At 43.7% G+C, this 13,969-nt stretch overlaps 1 protein-coding gene across 3 annotated transcripts in view; it reads right to left on the bottom strand.

Annotated features, from left to right (window-relative positions):
• Nucleotides 1-494: 494 nt before the first annotated feature.
• The window catches only part of LOC123762880 (ubiquitin-conjugating enzyme E2 T), a 65,566-nt gene continuing 52,091 nt past the window's right edge, over nucleotides 495-13,969 (bottom strand). Inside the window, exons 5-6 of one of the 3 annotated variants that reach the window (XM_045749611.2) lie at nucleotides 6,240-6,317; nucleotides 495-1,435 (exon numbers count right to left, since the gene is read on the bottom strand). In XM_045749611.2, coding sequence (XP_045605567.1) covers nucleotides 1,430-1,435; nucleotides 6,240-6,317 — 84 coding nt within the window. In that variant the 3' untranslated portion in view covers nucleotides 495-1,429. Of the gene's footprint in view, nucleotides 1,440-6,239; nucleotides 6,318-13,969 lie in introns of all 3 variants that reach the window. The other 2 variants (XM_045749607.2, XM_045749610.2) reach the window with 2 other exon arrangements.

Genomic DNA, 13,969 nt, shown 5'->3' with positions numbered 1-13,969 from the left:
CTCTTTTCAACTTTGTCATCTCAATTATCGTTCTAGGTTTTTCAATTTGGTATCAATGTGTTCACAATAGAATTCCCTACAGGAGTACATGCAACTATAAAGCCTGGCATACTACCCACAGCAAATAGAGAAAGTGACGGAGCATTACCCCCGTGAGCGCTCATGAAGAACAATAAAATGTGTATACTCTTTTCAACTTTGCTACCTCAATTCTGGTCCTAGGTCTTTCATTTTGGTATCAATGTATTCGCAATGAAATTCCCTAAAAGAGTACAGGGTATATGCATATAATCTCCAAAACCACGGCGCACCTCTCCCACAGCCATGCCGAAAGCAGGCCAAATTAAAATAATTTTGACGCCATACTGGGTCGTTTCCGAACATTCGTCTACTAAATTTTTTACCCCATATTGCGTTGTTACCGAGCAAAGGTGTTAAAGTTTATATTATATTGTTACACTGTGGGTCAGATTTTTAGATACTACTGTGCACAGGTGTTGAATTACACAAATATTTTTTAATTGTTTTATTGTATTAAAATTTTACAACATTCCAAAACTTCACCAAAACATCCCAATTGAGTCTACATCAATTTTTTTTTCCACAAGTTAACACACACCTTACTGACAAATCACTTACTGAGAATGTTACACAACTGACTTTTCTGATTTTTAACTATTTACAGTCTTCCACCCATTATTTTTACATTCATTCCCAAAACTTCATAATGCTCAATCCTTCACTAGTCTTTTCCACATTTCTAGTGAAGTCTTTACAAAACCTGTGTATTTTACAATCAACGTGTAGCCATGAGCTACTATACAACTGACAGCACCAGACATGTAGCCATGAGCTATACGACCGACAGCACAAAACATGTAGCCATGAGCTATATGACCGACTGCACAAAACATGTAGCCATGAGCTATATGACCGACAGCACAAAACATGTAGCCATGAGCTATATGACCGACAGCACAAAACATGTAGCCATGAGCTATATGACCGACTGCACAAAACATGTAGTCATGAGCTATACAGCACAAAATTTCCTGATGGAAATTTCTCAAGCCAACATCCTACAATACAGAACTTGTGATCACTTTCACCAGTAAAGTTTCTCACTTCACGATTTGCATTAACTAATACAGAAATATTTTAATTGTTACAAAACTAATTTCAGAATGCTAAACAACCATATTATAAAATCTAAATAAATATCTAATACTAAACACAGTACAGTACTGTATATATAAAAAAATATATATTAAAAATGTCTCAACATTGAAGAATGAGGCATTCATTAGATGCAAAAAAGAAAATTATGCTAATAATATTTATCTCTTCATTTTCTTTTCATTAGCCTCAATATCTTCATCCAGCCCAACACTTCGCTTTGCTGCTGAAGATTGCACCGACTTGTCTGGTTTTATTTCTTCCTAAGTGAAGATATAAATATGATAATTATCATTTAGACAATTACATTTAAACAAAATACAGTATTTTTCAATCAAACTGACAATAATATACAGTAGTCTGGTTGCTTACATATCTGACTTTGATAGGATGCAAAGCAAGTGAAAATATCAGTCAAGACAAGAATAAATAAAGAAGCACAGTAACATTTACACATCATTAAAGATGATCAAAAACCCAGCATTGAATTGAAGGAAATACCTCTTTCTGGAGGAGCCCCCGTGGCTCCCTGAAGCTATCTTGCCAAGAGTGTTCCACGTTAAAAGGTCACATCAATCATTGACGTTCTGTTTGGCCTACTGGGAACCAAAGTCAGAACCTTGCCCCTCACAGAATTGCAGGAAGTGGATGTCAATCCACCACTCCATCAGAAAAAGTCTCCAGAAAATCAACACAGCTTTACAGACAACTAGAGAGTTCACGTAAAATAAAGCCTTGAAATTGCCAAACTCCACACATGATTCACACAGAACAAGGAATTCACTCATACTAGTTCGAAACTCATTAGTACCGATTACCACCTGGTAATCGGTACTAATGAGTTGGCACCTGCCCTCGGTCAACTCCCTCATCTCGGTTCTGGAGTCGATGAACAATCCACGACAAACTAACGAACCTGGATAACGGTGGAGGGTGGGGGGGGGGGGGGGGGAATAATAAGGGAGCCATAGGAACTCCAGATAAGAATTTCATTACATTCAATGCTGGATTTCTAGAGGTGGCTCCCTGAAGCTAACCACAGAGAACAAAAATGAGACTTGCCAAGAAGGAAGAGAGGTGGCAAACACTACCTTGAGGTGCACTAGGGTAAAGAAGCAATCCCAGGCCAAAAGACATGGCCCCAAGATACATTGGAGAAGACCAAGGTTTTGGCCACATATTTGTGAATATCATGTGCCTTAGGGTAGACCATAGGAAGCTATACTTAATGATACTGCGGACAACCTGAGAAATGCGAATCTTGGAACAGGAAACCAAAGAAAGTCAATAAACAAGGTGTCTGAGATAGAACTGGTGGCATAAAGGTACCGGCAAAGAGCTGCGACCAGACACGAGTGATGCACCACTATCACTCGTGGTGATGGTGCATCACCACATACTGTACCATTGGCAGGTATGAAAAAGTGAAAGATCAACCCTTGAGGATCACACTAAATAGTACTAAACAGATGAAAGAAGTACTAAGGAATGTTATGAATTTACAAAGATGAGAAAGGAAAATTATGGTCATTAAGACAAGATCTTTCAAAGGAAGACAGTGAGAAGTTGAACTGAACCTCATAGAGGCAAAAAGTTTAAATGGGAGCAGGAGCAAAGAAGAAATAAATTATTTTCTGTGGAGAGCCCCTTCAGCTCCCCAGAGCTATACCGAGCTGATGTGTATATAAGATCGTTGCAATAATTAATCAATAGAGTTCTCGGCCTACCGGGAACCACTACCCAGAACCTAGCCCCCTCCGAGAGGCATGAGGAGCAATGGCCTATAGACACCTAGACACCCTCAGGTAGTTGGAAGCAGAATATGTCTGCCATCTACCAGGTCAGGCACACAGAAAGGCAGGAATCCCAAAACAAACTACAGCTGGTTAAAATTGCAAACCGAAAGTCGGTCGAGCAGGCAGAATTCCCCAATCAGAAAACACGCAAACAAGCCTGACATCACCACAGTCGCCACTCCCCCTCTCCCTGGGAGAGGGATGGGGAAGCCCCAGACCTTCCGCACCGGCTACCCAAACCCAGTTCTGAGGCTGTTGTGTTGAGTGGCAGTCGACTGCTTTGGCTCCATCCTTTGAGAAGTGTTGTGCCTTACGGTGTCCTCTGCTGTGTGATGGTGTGCGAGCCAGGAATAATTCAAGAAGTACTGGAGCTGCATGCACCTAGGGTCGCCTTCCCTGGGTGCCCTGTAAGTACTGCCCTTGCAGTTTGGGGTTACCTTCCACAAACTGTTCGGGGACTACCTCCGCAGGGTTCTTTTGCTGCTAGGTGATTGCCTGCCCTTTAGGTCAGCTGGGGTTTTTCTGTTTGGCCTTGGGTAAGAGGCAGTATCATTGCTGACTGGGTGCAAGGTACTGTGCAGCTGTCATATAATACGCATAGCAGTGGTTTGTTCCTCCTGGAGACGTTGTGCTTTTGTGGGGTGTTTCTTTTCTTTTCTTTTCTTTTGCCTGGTGGGTGGTCTGCCTGTGTGGCTGTAGGACCACTTGTATTATTTTGGTGGCCCTCCACTAGGTTCCTGTGATTGCACATGTTGCAGGGGTTCAGCTTTTGTTTGTATGTTTAGTAGGTTTTGGGATAACCAGTGAGCAGTACCTTGCCTGCACTTCCCTTAGCAGTCAGCCTAAGGGCGCTGGAAACCCCCATCGGGGCTGTTTTGGGCCAATGTATGCATCTTCTGAGTCCCATCTCACTTCGTGCGAGTTTGAAGGTTGCTTTGTCCCCTTGTCTCAGGGTAACACTCATCGTTTTTGCCACCGCCATGCTGCCTGTTCGGTCAATGACAACTTTGACCCGGAGTCCTGTGAGTGTTCCTTGCTTGTACTCCAGTTCACCCAATCCTCTGATATTGATATTTGGGTTATCTTGAGATGATTTCGGGGCTTAGCATCCCCGCAGCCCGGTCCTCGACCTGGCCTTCTTTTGTTACACATTCCCAGGAAGCAGCCCGTAGCAGCTGTCTAACTCCCAGGTACCTATTTACTGCTAGGTGAACAGAGGCATCAGGGTGAAAGAAACTCTGCCCATTTGTTTCCTCCTCCACCAGGGATCAAACCTGGAACCTTAGGACTACGAATCCCGGGCGCTGTCCACTCAAGCCCCCCCCCCCCCCCCCCCCCCATCAGGCACAGATTGCAGGCGGCTTCCATGTTGCATGCGAGGTTTAGGTTGCTGCAACATGCTAGGTTGGTTGCCTTTCCAGATGCCCAGCGGCTGCCCCGCTTGGCTTATAGGGATCCAGATTTGTGGGACATTAGTCGCCTCGACTTTGGTTTCATCCTTGCCCCCTTGTCCTTTTCCCTGCTGTGGGTCATTCTGCTCCCAGCTCCCAAACATCTGAGGGTTTTGGAGTCGGGGCAGGGCTTTCTTGGTGGTGAGACTCGGGTGGCTTTAAGGACTGTCCCTTCTGGATCGGCAGCAGAGGCATTCGAGCCTGTTCCTCCTGCCGAGGCTTTCTGGTCATGCCAATGGACCTCTCTTCTTCCCTGCTTTTCCGGCAGACTCTGCTTTTTCTCCAGAGGCAGAGGGTTTGGAGGATGGTTCTGCCCCGGGTCTTGACGTGAAGGATCTCGGGGCTAGGGGGGAGTCGACTTGTGGGGGTTTGGGCTCCATTTCACCCCGTTTGGATATTGTTACCTTTGGTCCAGGGCTTCTTGTTACACGGAGAGGGGTTTTCCTATTCCCCACCCAGTACGAATTTGATATGATTTCGTCTCCTCCCCGGGTCCGATTCCGGGTTCCCTTGGGTTCCTTGGTTCCCTCTTTCCAGAGATTTTCGGCTTTCCACATCCCACCTCGGAAGGTGCAGGAGGCCCTTGCAGCTTACCTCCTGTGTGACCTGGATTACGCCTCGATAATAGATCCTCCTCCGTTTGAGTTTGGCTCCTCTTTTCCTAACTGGGTGCATTACGAAGTGCCAGTCTTCCTGGCTGGCAGACTGCTCTTTCTTTTCGTTGGGGGCGTGGCATGTGTTTTGTCAGACCTGCAAGATTGAGTGGCGGGAGTTGACTACGGTTGTTGAGGTTTACCTGGGGGGCGAGTTGGAGTACCTCAATGCATGCTTCTTCGCCCCTGAGCTTCCTAGCGATGTCAGCCAGGTGCAGCTTCACGTGCAGGTTCCCTCCCTTTCGGCATCTTTGGTCACTGAGGATTTGCATGCCTGTGGGCATTTGGCTTTGGTCTTGCACTTCTTTTCCCTTCTGGAGCTGTCTTCAGACTGTCTCGAGGAGCATGTGGCAGAACTGGATTCTGGGCCAGCATCCGGTGCGGTTGCCTCCGCAGCTCTGGCGTCAGCTGCCTTGTTGAAGCTGTTTGCGACGAATCTGAAGAAAGCTGTGTGTCTGTTATTTGCTTCTGGCCTCGCGTGCCAACATGCCGTGCTCATTCATTCTTTGGAATCTGCTTGGGCCCTGGCTCCTAGATTTTCTTCCCATTTTTGTCCGTTGCTGTTTGCAGTCAGTGATGGTGCATTTTCTGCAGGCAGCTTCGTCTAGTTGCTGGTCTATGTCGGACTTTGGGCGTTTCGGGTTGCTTCCTCCGGCCTCTGGTGGTGTTGGGTTGCGCCTCCTCCTTCGGGCGACAAGTTCGTGGCTGGTGGTGCCGGACTCTTCCCCCGTGCTCTATCGGATCATCCTGGAGTGGGTACGCTTGGGCGTACCAATTATCACAATAAAAGCAATGCAACACACGGGTTATTTACAGAACTCCTTCTCCATTTGACCTATTTATATTTACTCTATCACATCACTCTGCCCCTCTTTGAGGGAGCTAGGTTTTGGTCTTTGGCCCCAGTAGGTTTTTATTGACTCGCACGGGCCTGGTGTGAAGGAATAGAGTATGGAGCTAACCAGAGCAACTAGCTATAGGCAGCCACCAAGTGGCCCCTCCATAAATAAAAGAAATCCCTACTGGAGATATCTAACGACAAAATACTAGCAAATATCATAAAATTCTAATGAATGGTTTTATTATGATATTTCCTGTACTTTCAGGAGATACAGATAATGAGATTACTCAGGAAATATACATAAATAAATACAGTACTGTACCATATTTTTGGCATATTTAGATGTCCAGTCTTTGGCTGTGGCTTCATACTGTGACTTCTTTAGCTGATATTCTTCTGCCTGAAACAGTTTATTGTCATAATCAACATAGTATTAAACTATATTTTAAATGTTTTTAAGCTGTCAATGTTAAAAGTATAATATTTATATAATATACTAAAGAACAACTACATCGGGTGCTTTCAAAGTCCCAGGAATCTGCACTACAAATAAAATTATTGAGCATCCTTAAAAATATAATTAGTCTCCTGTTTTCCTATATTATTCCCTTTCTGTACATATATGGAGTAATTACTTAAAATTACTCAAGTGTAGTTACAGGAAGAGATCTACACTCATGGTGTCCCATCTTCCCAGGTACTCTTTGTTTTATAACGCTTTGAAACACTGACGGTTTTGGCCTTCACCACCTTGAGGTTATCTTGAGGTTATCTTGAGATGATTTCGGGACTTTAGTGTCCCCGCGGCCCGGTCCTTGACCAGGCCTCCACCCCCAGGAAACAGCCCGTGACAGCTGGCTAACACCCAGGTACCTATTTTACTGCTAGGTAACAGGGGCATAGGGTGAAAGAAACTCTGCCCAATGTTTCTCGCCGGCGCCTGGGATCGAACCCAGGACCACAGGATCACAAGTCCAGCGTGCTGTCCGCTCGGCCGACCGGCTCCCAACCTTCTCACTTAACTTGCTCCAGATGTCTACCATTCTGTAAAACAAAACTTTGTAATATTTTCTCGGCACCTTTGTTTCCTTAGCTTGAATCTGTGTCCACTTGTTCGTGAAGTTACTGGTTTCAGGAATTCCTCTTTGTCAATTTGGACAATTCTTGTTAGTATTTTGTAAATTGTGATCATATCACCTCTTTTCCTTCTATCTTCTAGTTTTGGCATATTTAACCCTCAAACCGCTAGGGGCCCAAATGGAATTTACACCCACAGGCGCAACAAAAAAAAAATACAAAAAATTCTTTCGTCTTATAGAAGTGTTCATTTTTGTTCCCTGATCACGGAAAAAATAACAAAAAAATCGTAGGTGGCATATTTTAGCCGCAATAGGGTAGGGAAGTGTGGCAAAAAAGGGGCGTTGGCAGAGCCTTCGCCAGACGAGGTCTACTCCGCCCGAACTGTCAGACGGCAGTTGCCACAAATATATTATTACCTAATTATTTCAATGTCTCCGATTGATTTTTTCTTAGTTTTTTGCAGTAATATTATTCCATACAGTGAATTGTGGTATATTTATATAATAAAATGTGTGAACCATTGCTGTACTCAAAATTATGGTGTGCATATTAGTGATTCAATTATTATGTTCATAAAACAAACAAATAGTTTTGCTGTTGTTACTCTATATACACAGGTTATATATAAGTATCTGCACGTTTTGTTCACCATAACAAACTACTAAGTTGGTCTTGTGAGTCAAAAAGCAACGAGGAGTGACCGCCACACACCTTCGAGCCACTCACTACCACTCCCTTCCTCAACACCACCTCACTCACCCTCAATCTCCTCCCAACAAGCACAAGTATTAAGCATCAAATGAGTCCTGAAAAAGCCAAGACAGAAAGGACAAGACAACCCAATCTGAAATAAAAGACAACTTATGAAAAGAGAGAGAAAATGGCAAAAAGAACGACAGGAAACTTCATACTGTCGCCGAGACAAAGTTTTCAGGTGGGATACCATCAACGAAGCCACCTGATCACCATACTAATTGTGATAAACCCGCTTCAATAAGACCAGACGTGAAGAGCAGAGGAGAAGACTGTGAGGGGAATGAAGATTCCCTCAGCTAGTTTTTCTAGTTTCTAGATTAGGCTAGAGTCGCTCTAGGGACTCTAGACAAGAAGTTTTCAAACTAACATGCACTTGTGGGGTGTTGGATGAAAGCTTATGTTAAGGACTGTCATTTAAGACTAACTAGAAGTCTGTGATTGCTCTGTAGAGAGTTAAAGAATTTTTCCTGTTTCTGTGAAATAGGATGAGATTTGAGAGTGAAGTGGTATGAGAGGGTACTTAACGGTTTTTAGAGGTGGGGGACAGTGGGGTGAACGTCGCCCCCCCCCACCATGTGAGACATCGCGCCAGTCCTAGGCCTCCCCCTCCTTGTGACGTCACGGGACGCCACAGGGCGAGGGGCGCCTGTGATTGGTAGCGGCACCTCCGCCTCTAGGTGAGTTTTGGCGCGAACAGCTGTGATTGGGAGCGGCACCATGGAGTTGTGCCAGCTTTGCGCTGATTGGTCAAGACAAGGTAGGGGGAAGATATGGGCATTTGAGTTTCCCTAGCCCACCAAATCGGCAGTCTGGGCTGAGCAATGAGCTGGGGAGAAGGCGACTCTGGGTGGAGGTGGCGGCTGCCACCTCCACCCCCCGTTAATTGCTATGTCATCCTTATTACTCATTGTGCAGGGCACTCCTGCCATCCTGGGTTGTGTCAAGGCCCAATTTGCGTGAAAATGGGGCCAAGGAGTACGGAAGGAACAGTAAAAAGCTAAGAGACAGTTTACAGTGTCCACCCTTGAGGCAGCTGGCAGGCCTCATGGTGTATCAGATTGATCCCTCACATCAGGTCCGAGTATCCTGTCTATGTTAACGGACAATTGGTGGATAAGGGCAGGGCCTCCTAGTGTAATTGTGGTGATATTACAGGCCCCTGTTGGACTTTGAATTCCACCTTGTTGGGTCCACCATGTGGTGACGCCGCCGGCCATTGTCACCCCAGTGTACGAGCGAGGCATGCTCTGGTTTGATGGGGGTGTAGGTAATCTCCCATCCCCATTCTGTATGCCTGTGGGTGCTAGCCAGCCAGTCTGAGGCATCCCATGTGCGCGCCACCTATGTGCCGGCCACCCCAGGCCACCCTGGCCACCCCCGTGCCACCCTGGCCCCGGGCCGCGCTGTGCCACCCCCCGTGCATCAGCTCATCCCGGGTGGGCGCTGTGACGTCCCGCGCTACTCGTGGCCACCCCTTGGGCCACGCTTGGCTACATGCCTTGGCCACCCCCTGTGGCCACACTTGGCCACCTTCCCTGGACCACCCTAGGGCCACACCTAGTCGTCGCACGTGGAGCGAGCTAGGTGTTCTGCAGCCAGTGAGGTAGTGACCAGGGAAATGAATGTGGTGAGGATTTAAGGAGCCGTGAGTATAATAAAAGTTGTTACAGTGTCGAAACAGCCGAGAGACAGCTGTCTGTACTGTCGTCCAGGTGACTGGTTGGGATGTACCTGGAGATGGATGTTGTACACGGTACCACACTGTAGATGTATATAGATACTGTATATGTTGTGTGTAGACTGACTCGAGTATGTAACCGGTCAGTGTAGAGATTTACTATACAAGTGATCCAGTTCTGTCGATTCTATATAATCGTTCAGTCTAGATTAATGCCAGGTTACCGCATGTTAATTATATCATTGCAGAGGTAGGCAGGCCAGTGTTGCGGGGATGGCAGTGGATACCCTGAGGTCTGTGTAGTTATGGATAAATTTATCTGGCGATATAATTTTCATTGATTATGTGAATGCCATTTTCATGTGTTCATTTGCATGTATAGGTATGTACTGTGTTGTGTGGTGAGTCAGTAGATGAGAATGCTGACTGATTGCCTTATGATGTCATTAGCATGTGGGGTATGCTGACGGCATCATTATGTTGTAGGTTTGGGCAGTGTTGTTGTTGGTATACGTAATATTACTGCCCCTAGGAGCTGTGTTGAGGATTTAAGGGCACCTTTTGAGTATTCAGGGGAATTCACAGTACTTAATGAGAGCAAGCAATTGGTTAATTTGCCTAATTTAGAGTATTAGTGCCAGCTGTCCGCGTAGCGACGGTGTTTTATATTAATGTAAATTGTCTTGCTGAAGTAGTCGTGATTGCTCACAGTAGTCCCTTGCAACGGTTGCAAGATTAGAAGGGGCAGTAATGTAGGTATACTTTTGTTGTTGCCTAACCGTGTGTCATTACTGTGTGGGGGTACAGTAATTAATGTGTTGCAGAAGCCGCAACCGTATGTGGGTTGTGCATTTATGTTGTTATGCATGCCATTGTAAGTGTGACCTATGTAACACTGGGGTTACTCTGTTTCTTTAAGTTGTGTTGAGGACTTAAGGATTCAGTGAGTTAATTAATGGGAATTAACTGGATAAGGGGTGCACATTTATTGTTGAGTGAGTGAGAGCTGTTATAGGAGAACAGTGTTGAGCTTGTTGAGATATGTTTCGGGTGCAATTAATTGTCCGTGTGACAACTAATTGACCACTCTAGCTAATTATGTAATTAGCATTCTCATCATGAATTCACGTAGTGGGAGAGGATCTGTCAGAGTCTGTCAGTATTTGTGTTAACGTAATTTGCTCAAGACTACTGTAATTACCTTTCTGGGGTATAGCAATTTAGTGGCTCATGATAATTAGTGGAGTAATTAACGTCTGGGGTCTTGAGGACTCAGATGACACGGTAAAGCGAGGTCATGGAGCTAGCATAACTCATTATGTTAATCATATCCTGTCTGCAGCCCGTCCTCCAAAAATGGGGTGGTCAATGTAAGAAGACAAATAAGTGCAATTATATACTATTCATAGCAGTTAGGAATTGTACTTATTTTCACTTAGTATTAAATCGTACTGTCAAATATATTGTGAATATTTGAGTTTACCTGAAAAACTGAATAGAAAACCACAACCTCACCTAACCGTCTTAGTTTTTGAAGATAATAATTTTATTGCTTCTTAATTACAATTAGTACTTAACCTATAGCTATATTGATATTACAGCTTTATAAAACTAATAAAACAAAACTAAAATATATCAATAAATTGTAAAGTAACTCAGGATATTTTAAAATTTTGTATAAAATCTGTATTGTTTAATAAACCTGAAAACGAAATTCCTGATATTTAAAACTTGTGTATTGCAATTTGAAATTGAAAACGTCATCCTAACATTCTGAGTGTCTTAACAGAAAACGAGGAGAATTAAATCGGGGGAGGGAGTTGGGTAAATGTAACAGCCCCATAAGTGCAATTATGCACTGTTTATGACAGTAAGAAAGTGTACTTATTACACTTAGTATTAACACTTTCGCGCTCTCGGCGCTCAAAAAAAAAACAATACCCCAGATGCTTTCAGCACTTCGCGCGCCTACGCGGTAAGACCGAAAAAGTGTACACTCTTTTGACTGTCCTGACAATAATTGAAGGCGCACGTATTTAAATTTGGTATCACTGTGTTCACAATGAAATTGTCTATAAGAGCATACCTATAAAATGCCGCCCTAGCATAAGGAGTATCAACACCAAATAAAAAACTATGCAGATCACTCGCCGAGAGCGCCAAACAGCAACAAAATGTTTCCACTCTCTTAATGGTTGCGAAGCCTACAGTTGTCCTACATCGCTAATTTTGGTATCATTGGAATCGCAATAAAATTCTCTACACGGACATATGCATATGAATGTTTAATATAGGTAATTGCCCACCCGCAAGAGTGTGTGAAGTGGAGAGTAGTTAGCCGCGAGCGCACTGGCAAAAACACAGGGGGGAAATCATGCTTGGAAAGTTTATACGTTTCCTGACCCTACTTTTCTATGCACGTATTTCTTTTTTATACCAATGTGTTCGCAATAAAATTTTCTATAAGATGAAATGTATAACATTTGTACAAAGCATGTGTAAGAGAAGCGCCAAATATAGAACCACGTCGCTCAGTATGCGTTCGCGGCAGAAACGAACGCATTGTTTTCGTTCGTTTGATGTTTGTCATGTTTATACTTGTTGAAACATTTTATAATTTGTATGACAGTGATCGCAGTAAAATTCCCTACACAGACATATACATAACACATACAAATATTTCCCACGTGTTGGATATATCAACGGCTAAAGGGAACCCACTGCCACACGCTCGCCACACCCCCAAACATACTTTGTGTATTATTGTTTTTACTCATAGAAGTTTGTGATATAATATTCATTCTGGTACCAAAAAATTCGCAAATAAATTCTCTACAAAACGTATATAATCTGAGAGTATCCCCATCCATTTCGGTTAAAAAATGGAATTTATAGAAATATTTTTTCGATGGACGAGAAAAGTAGGCTGTTATGCGGAATCGTAAGAAAAAATGGCGACGAGTTATCTCTAATCTAAAGCGCGAAAGTGTTAAATCGTACTGTCAATTTGGAGGATGGGTTGCTGTCTGAGGACAGTGGATTAAGATGCACTCATGTTAATTAGTGGAGTAATTAACTCCTCGCCCGTGAATTCAGTGTTTGGTGAGACCTGCTTAGGCAGTGCGGAGTGAGACGTATTTATGTATGATTAATTATCGGTCCTGGTGACAGTTAATTAATTGCTCGGGGTTAATTAGGGTAATTAACACTCATTAAAGTAAATTTTGACAGACTGTTGAGAAGCTACCAAGTTAGTGGTAGGCTTAATTAACGTAACTCTAGGGGGATGTAATTAGTGGTCCGTTTGACCTTAATTAGGAATTACTCACTGAATACTTGCAAGGAGTCAAGTGTGATGTAATGTAAGAGACTGAGTTATTGTTAACAAGATGACTTGAGTTAAGAGAGACAAGTGTTAATGATTAACGTAGAGTACCATCATGTTGTTGTCTAGAGAGACAAGTGTTTGTGATTAACGTAGTACTTTGTTGCTGACGATCAGTCAATTAACGTAATTAATCACATAATCAATTTTGTAATTGATTAAGGCAATTTCTTTTGTTTATCGTCTGGTGACGAGAGTAAAGTAACTTAGGGATTACTGGAGCTGTGTCTCGGAATCCCACCTTGCCTGGCTTCGTTTACTGTTTACAGTGCAACTTCTTGCAGGAAGTTGCAAAGAGTGTTCACATTAGGCTGTGATAGGGGGAGTCATTGTTGGACTACCCGCCTAGTTACGTGGGTCTCTCCTGTTATGGTTGGAGGACCCTTAAGATTGTGATTATAGTATCTGTTCACTGTGAAGCCGTGACAATATTGATTGCAAGCTTGTGTCATCAGTGGGCATCCATCATTGTTCAGTTAGTTCATGTAGTCAGCCCGAAGTGTCAGCAAGATGGAGACTGCTGTCATTTCTCGAGAGGCTGTTGAATAGCTGTGTTGCAATTGCCACTGGATTGACATTAACGTAACGAGTCACTCAATGTAGTGTAACTTGGTCTGTGATATTTTTTTGATTTGCAATATTGCGTCGTCAGTGGGCACACCTGTGTTCAGGTTAGTTCAGTATGCAGCCGCACAGCAAGGGTTGCTATTTAGCTGTTTGTTATCGTGCCACTGGATGGACATTAACGTAATGTAAACTCGATAGTGTAGTAGTTTAGTCTCTTGTTATTAATTAATAAATTGTTTATTTTATAGAAAACGGTCTTTGATGCCAACCATTCTTTTCCACCCATGTTCTGCTTTATACGACTGAATGTTGATGTGATCTCTTGATATGACGGCTGTTCTTGGGAATTCGAATTCCAATTCATAGCACCACATCAAATATAAATATTTGATTGTGAGAACCCGTCGGTTACCCTTTACTAGTTTTAACGTCCTGTTTAACTAGGAGGAGCCAGCGGCCTATTTGGACAGGTTTTCACCCTAGTGGTGGAGAGCTGGCGGTTTGCTCCCGCTTTTCCTTTTTCTATTGGACTCATGCTTAACTGCCGTGTGCAACCTTTAAACTTGAAGTCCACCTCCTAAGGGAG

Source organism: Procambarus clarkii, chromosome 47 (genome assembly GCF_040958095.1).
Source record: "Procambarus clarkii isolate CNS0578487 chromosome 47, FALCON_Pclarkii_2.0, whole genome shotgun sequence".
In the NCBI taxonomy this organism is placed as follows: Eukaryota; Metazoa; Arthropoda; class Malacostraca; order Decapoda; family Cambaridae; genus Procambarus; species Procambarus clarkii.
This window is presented reverse-complemented; position numbering and strand designations above follow the sequence as displayed.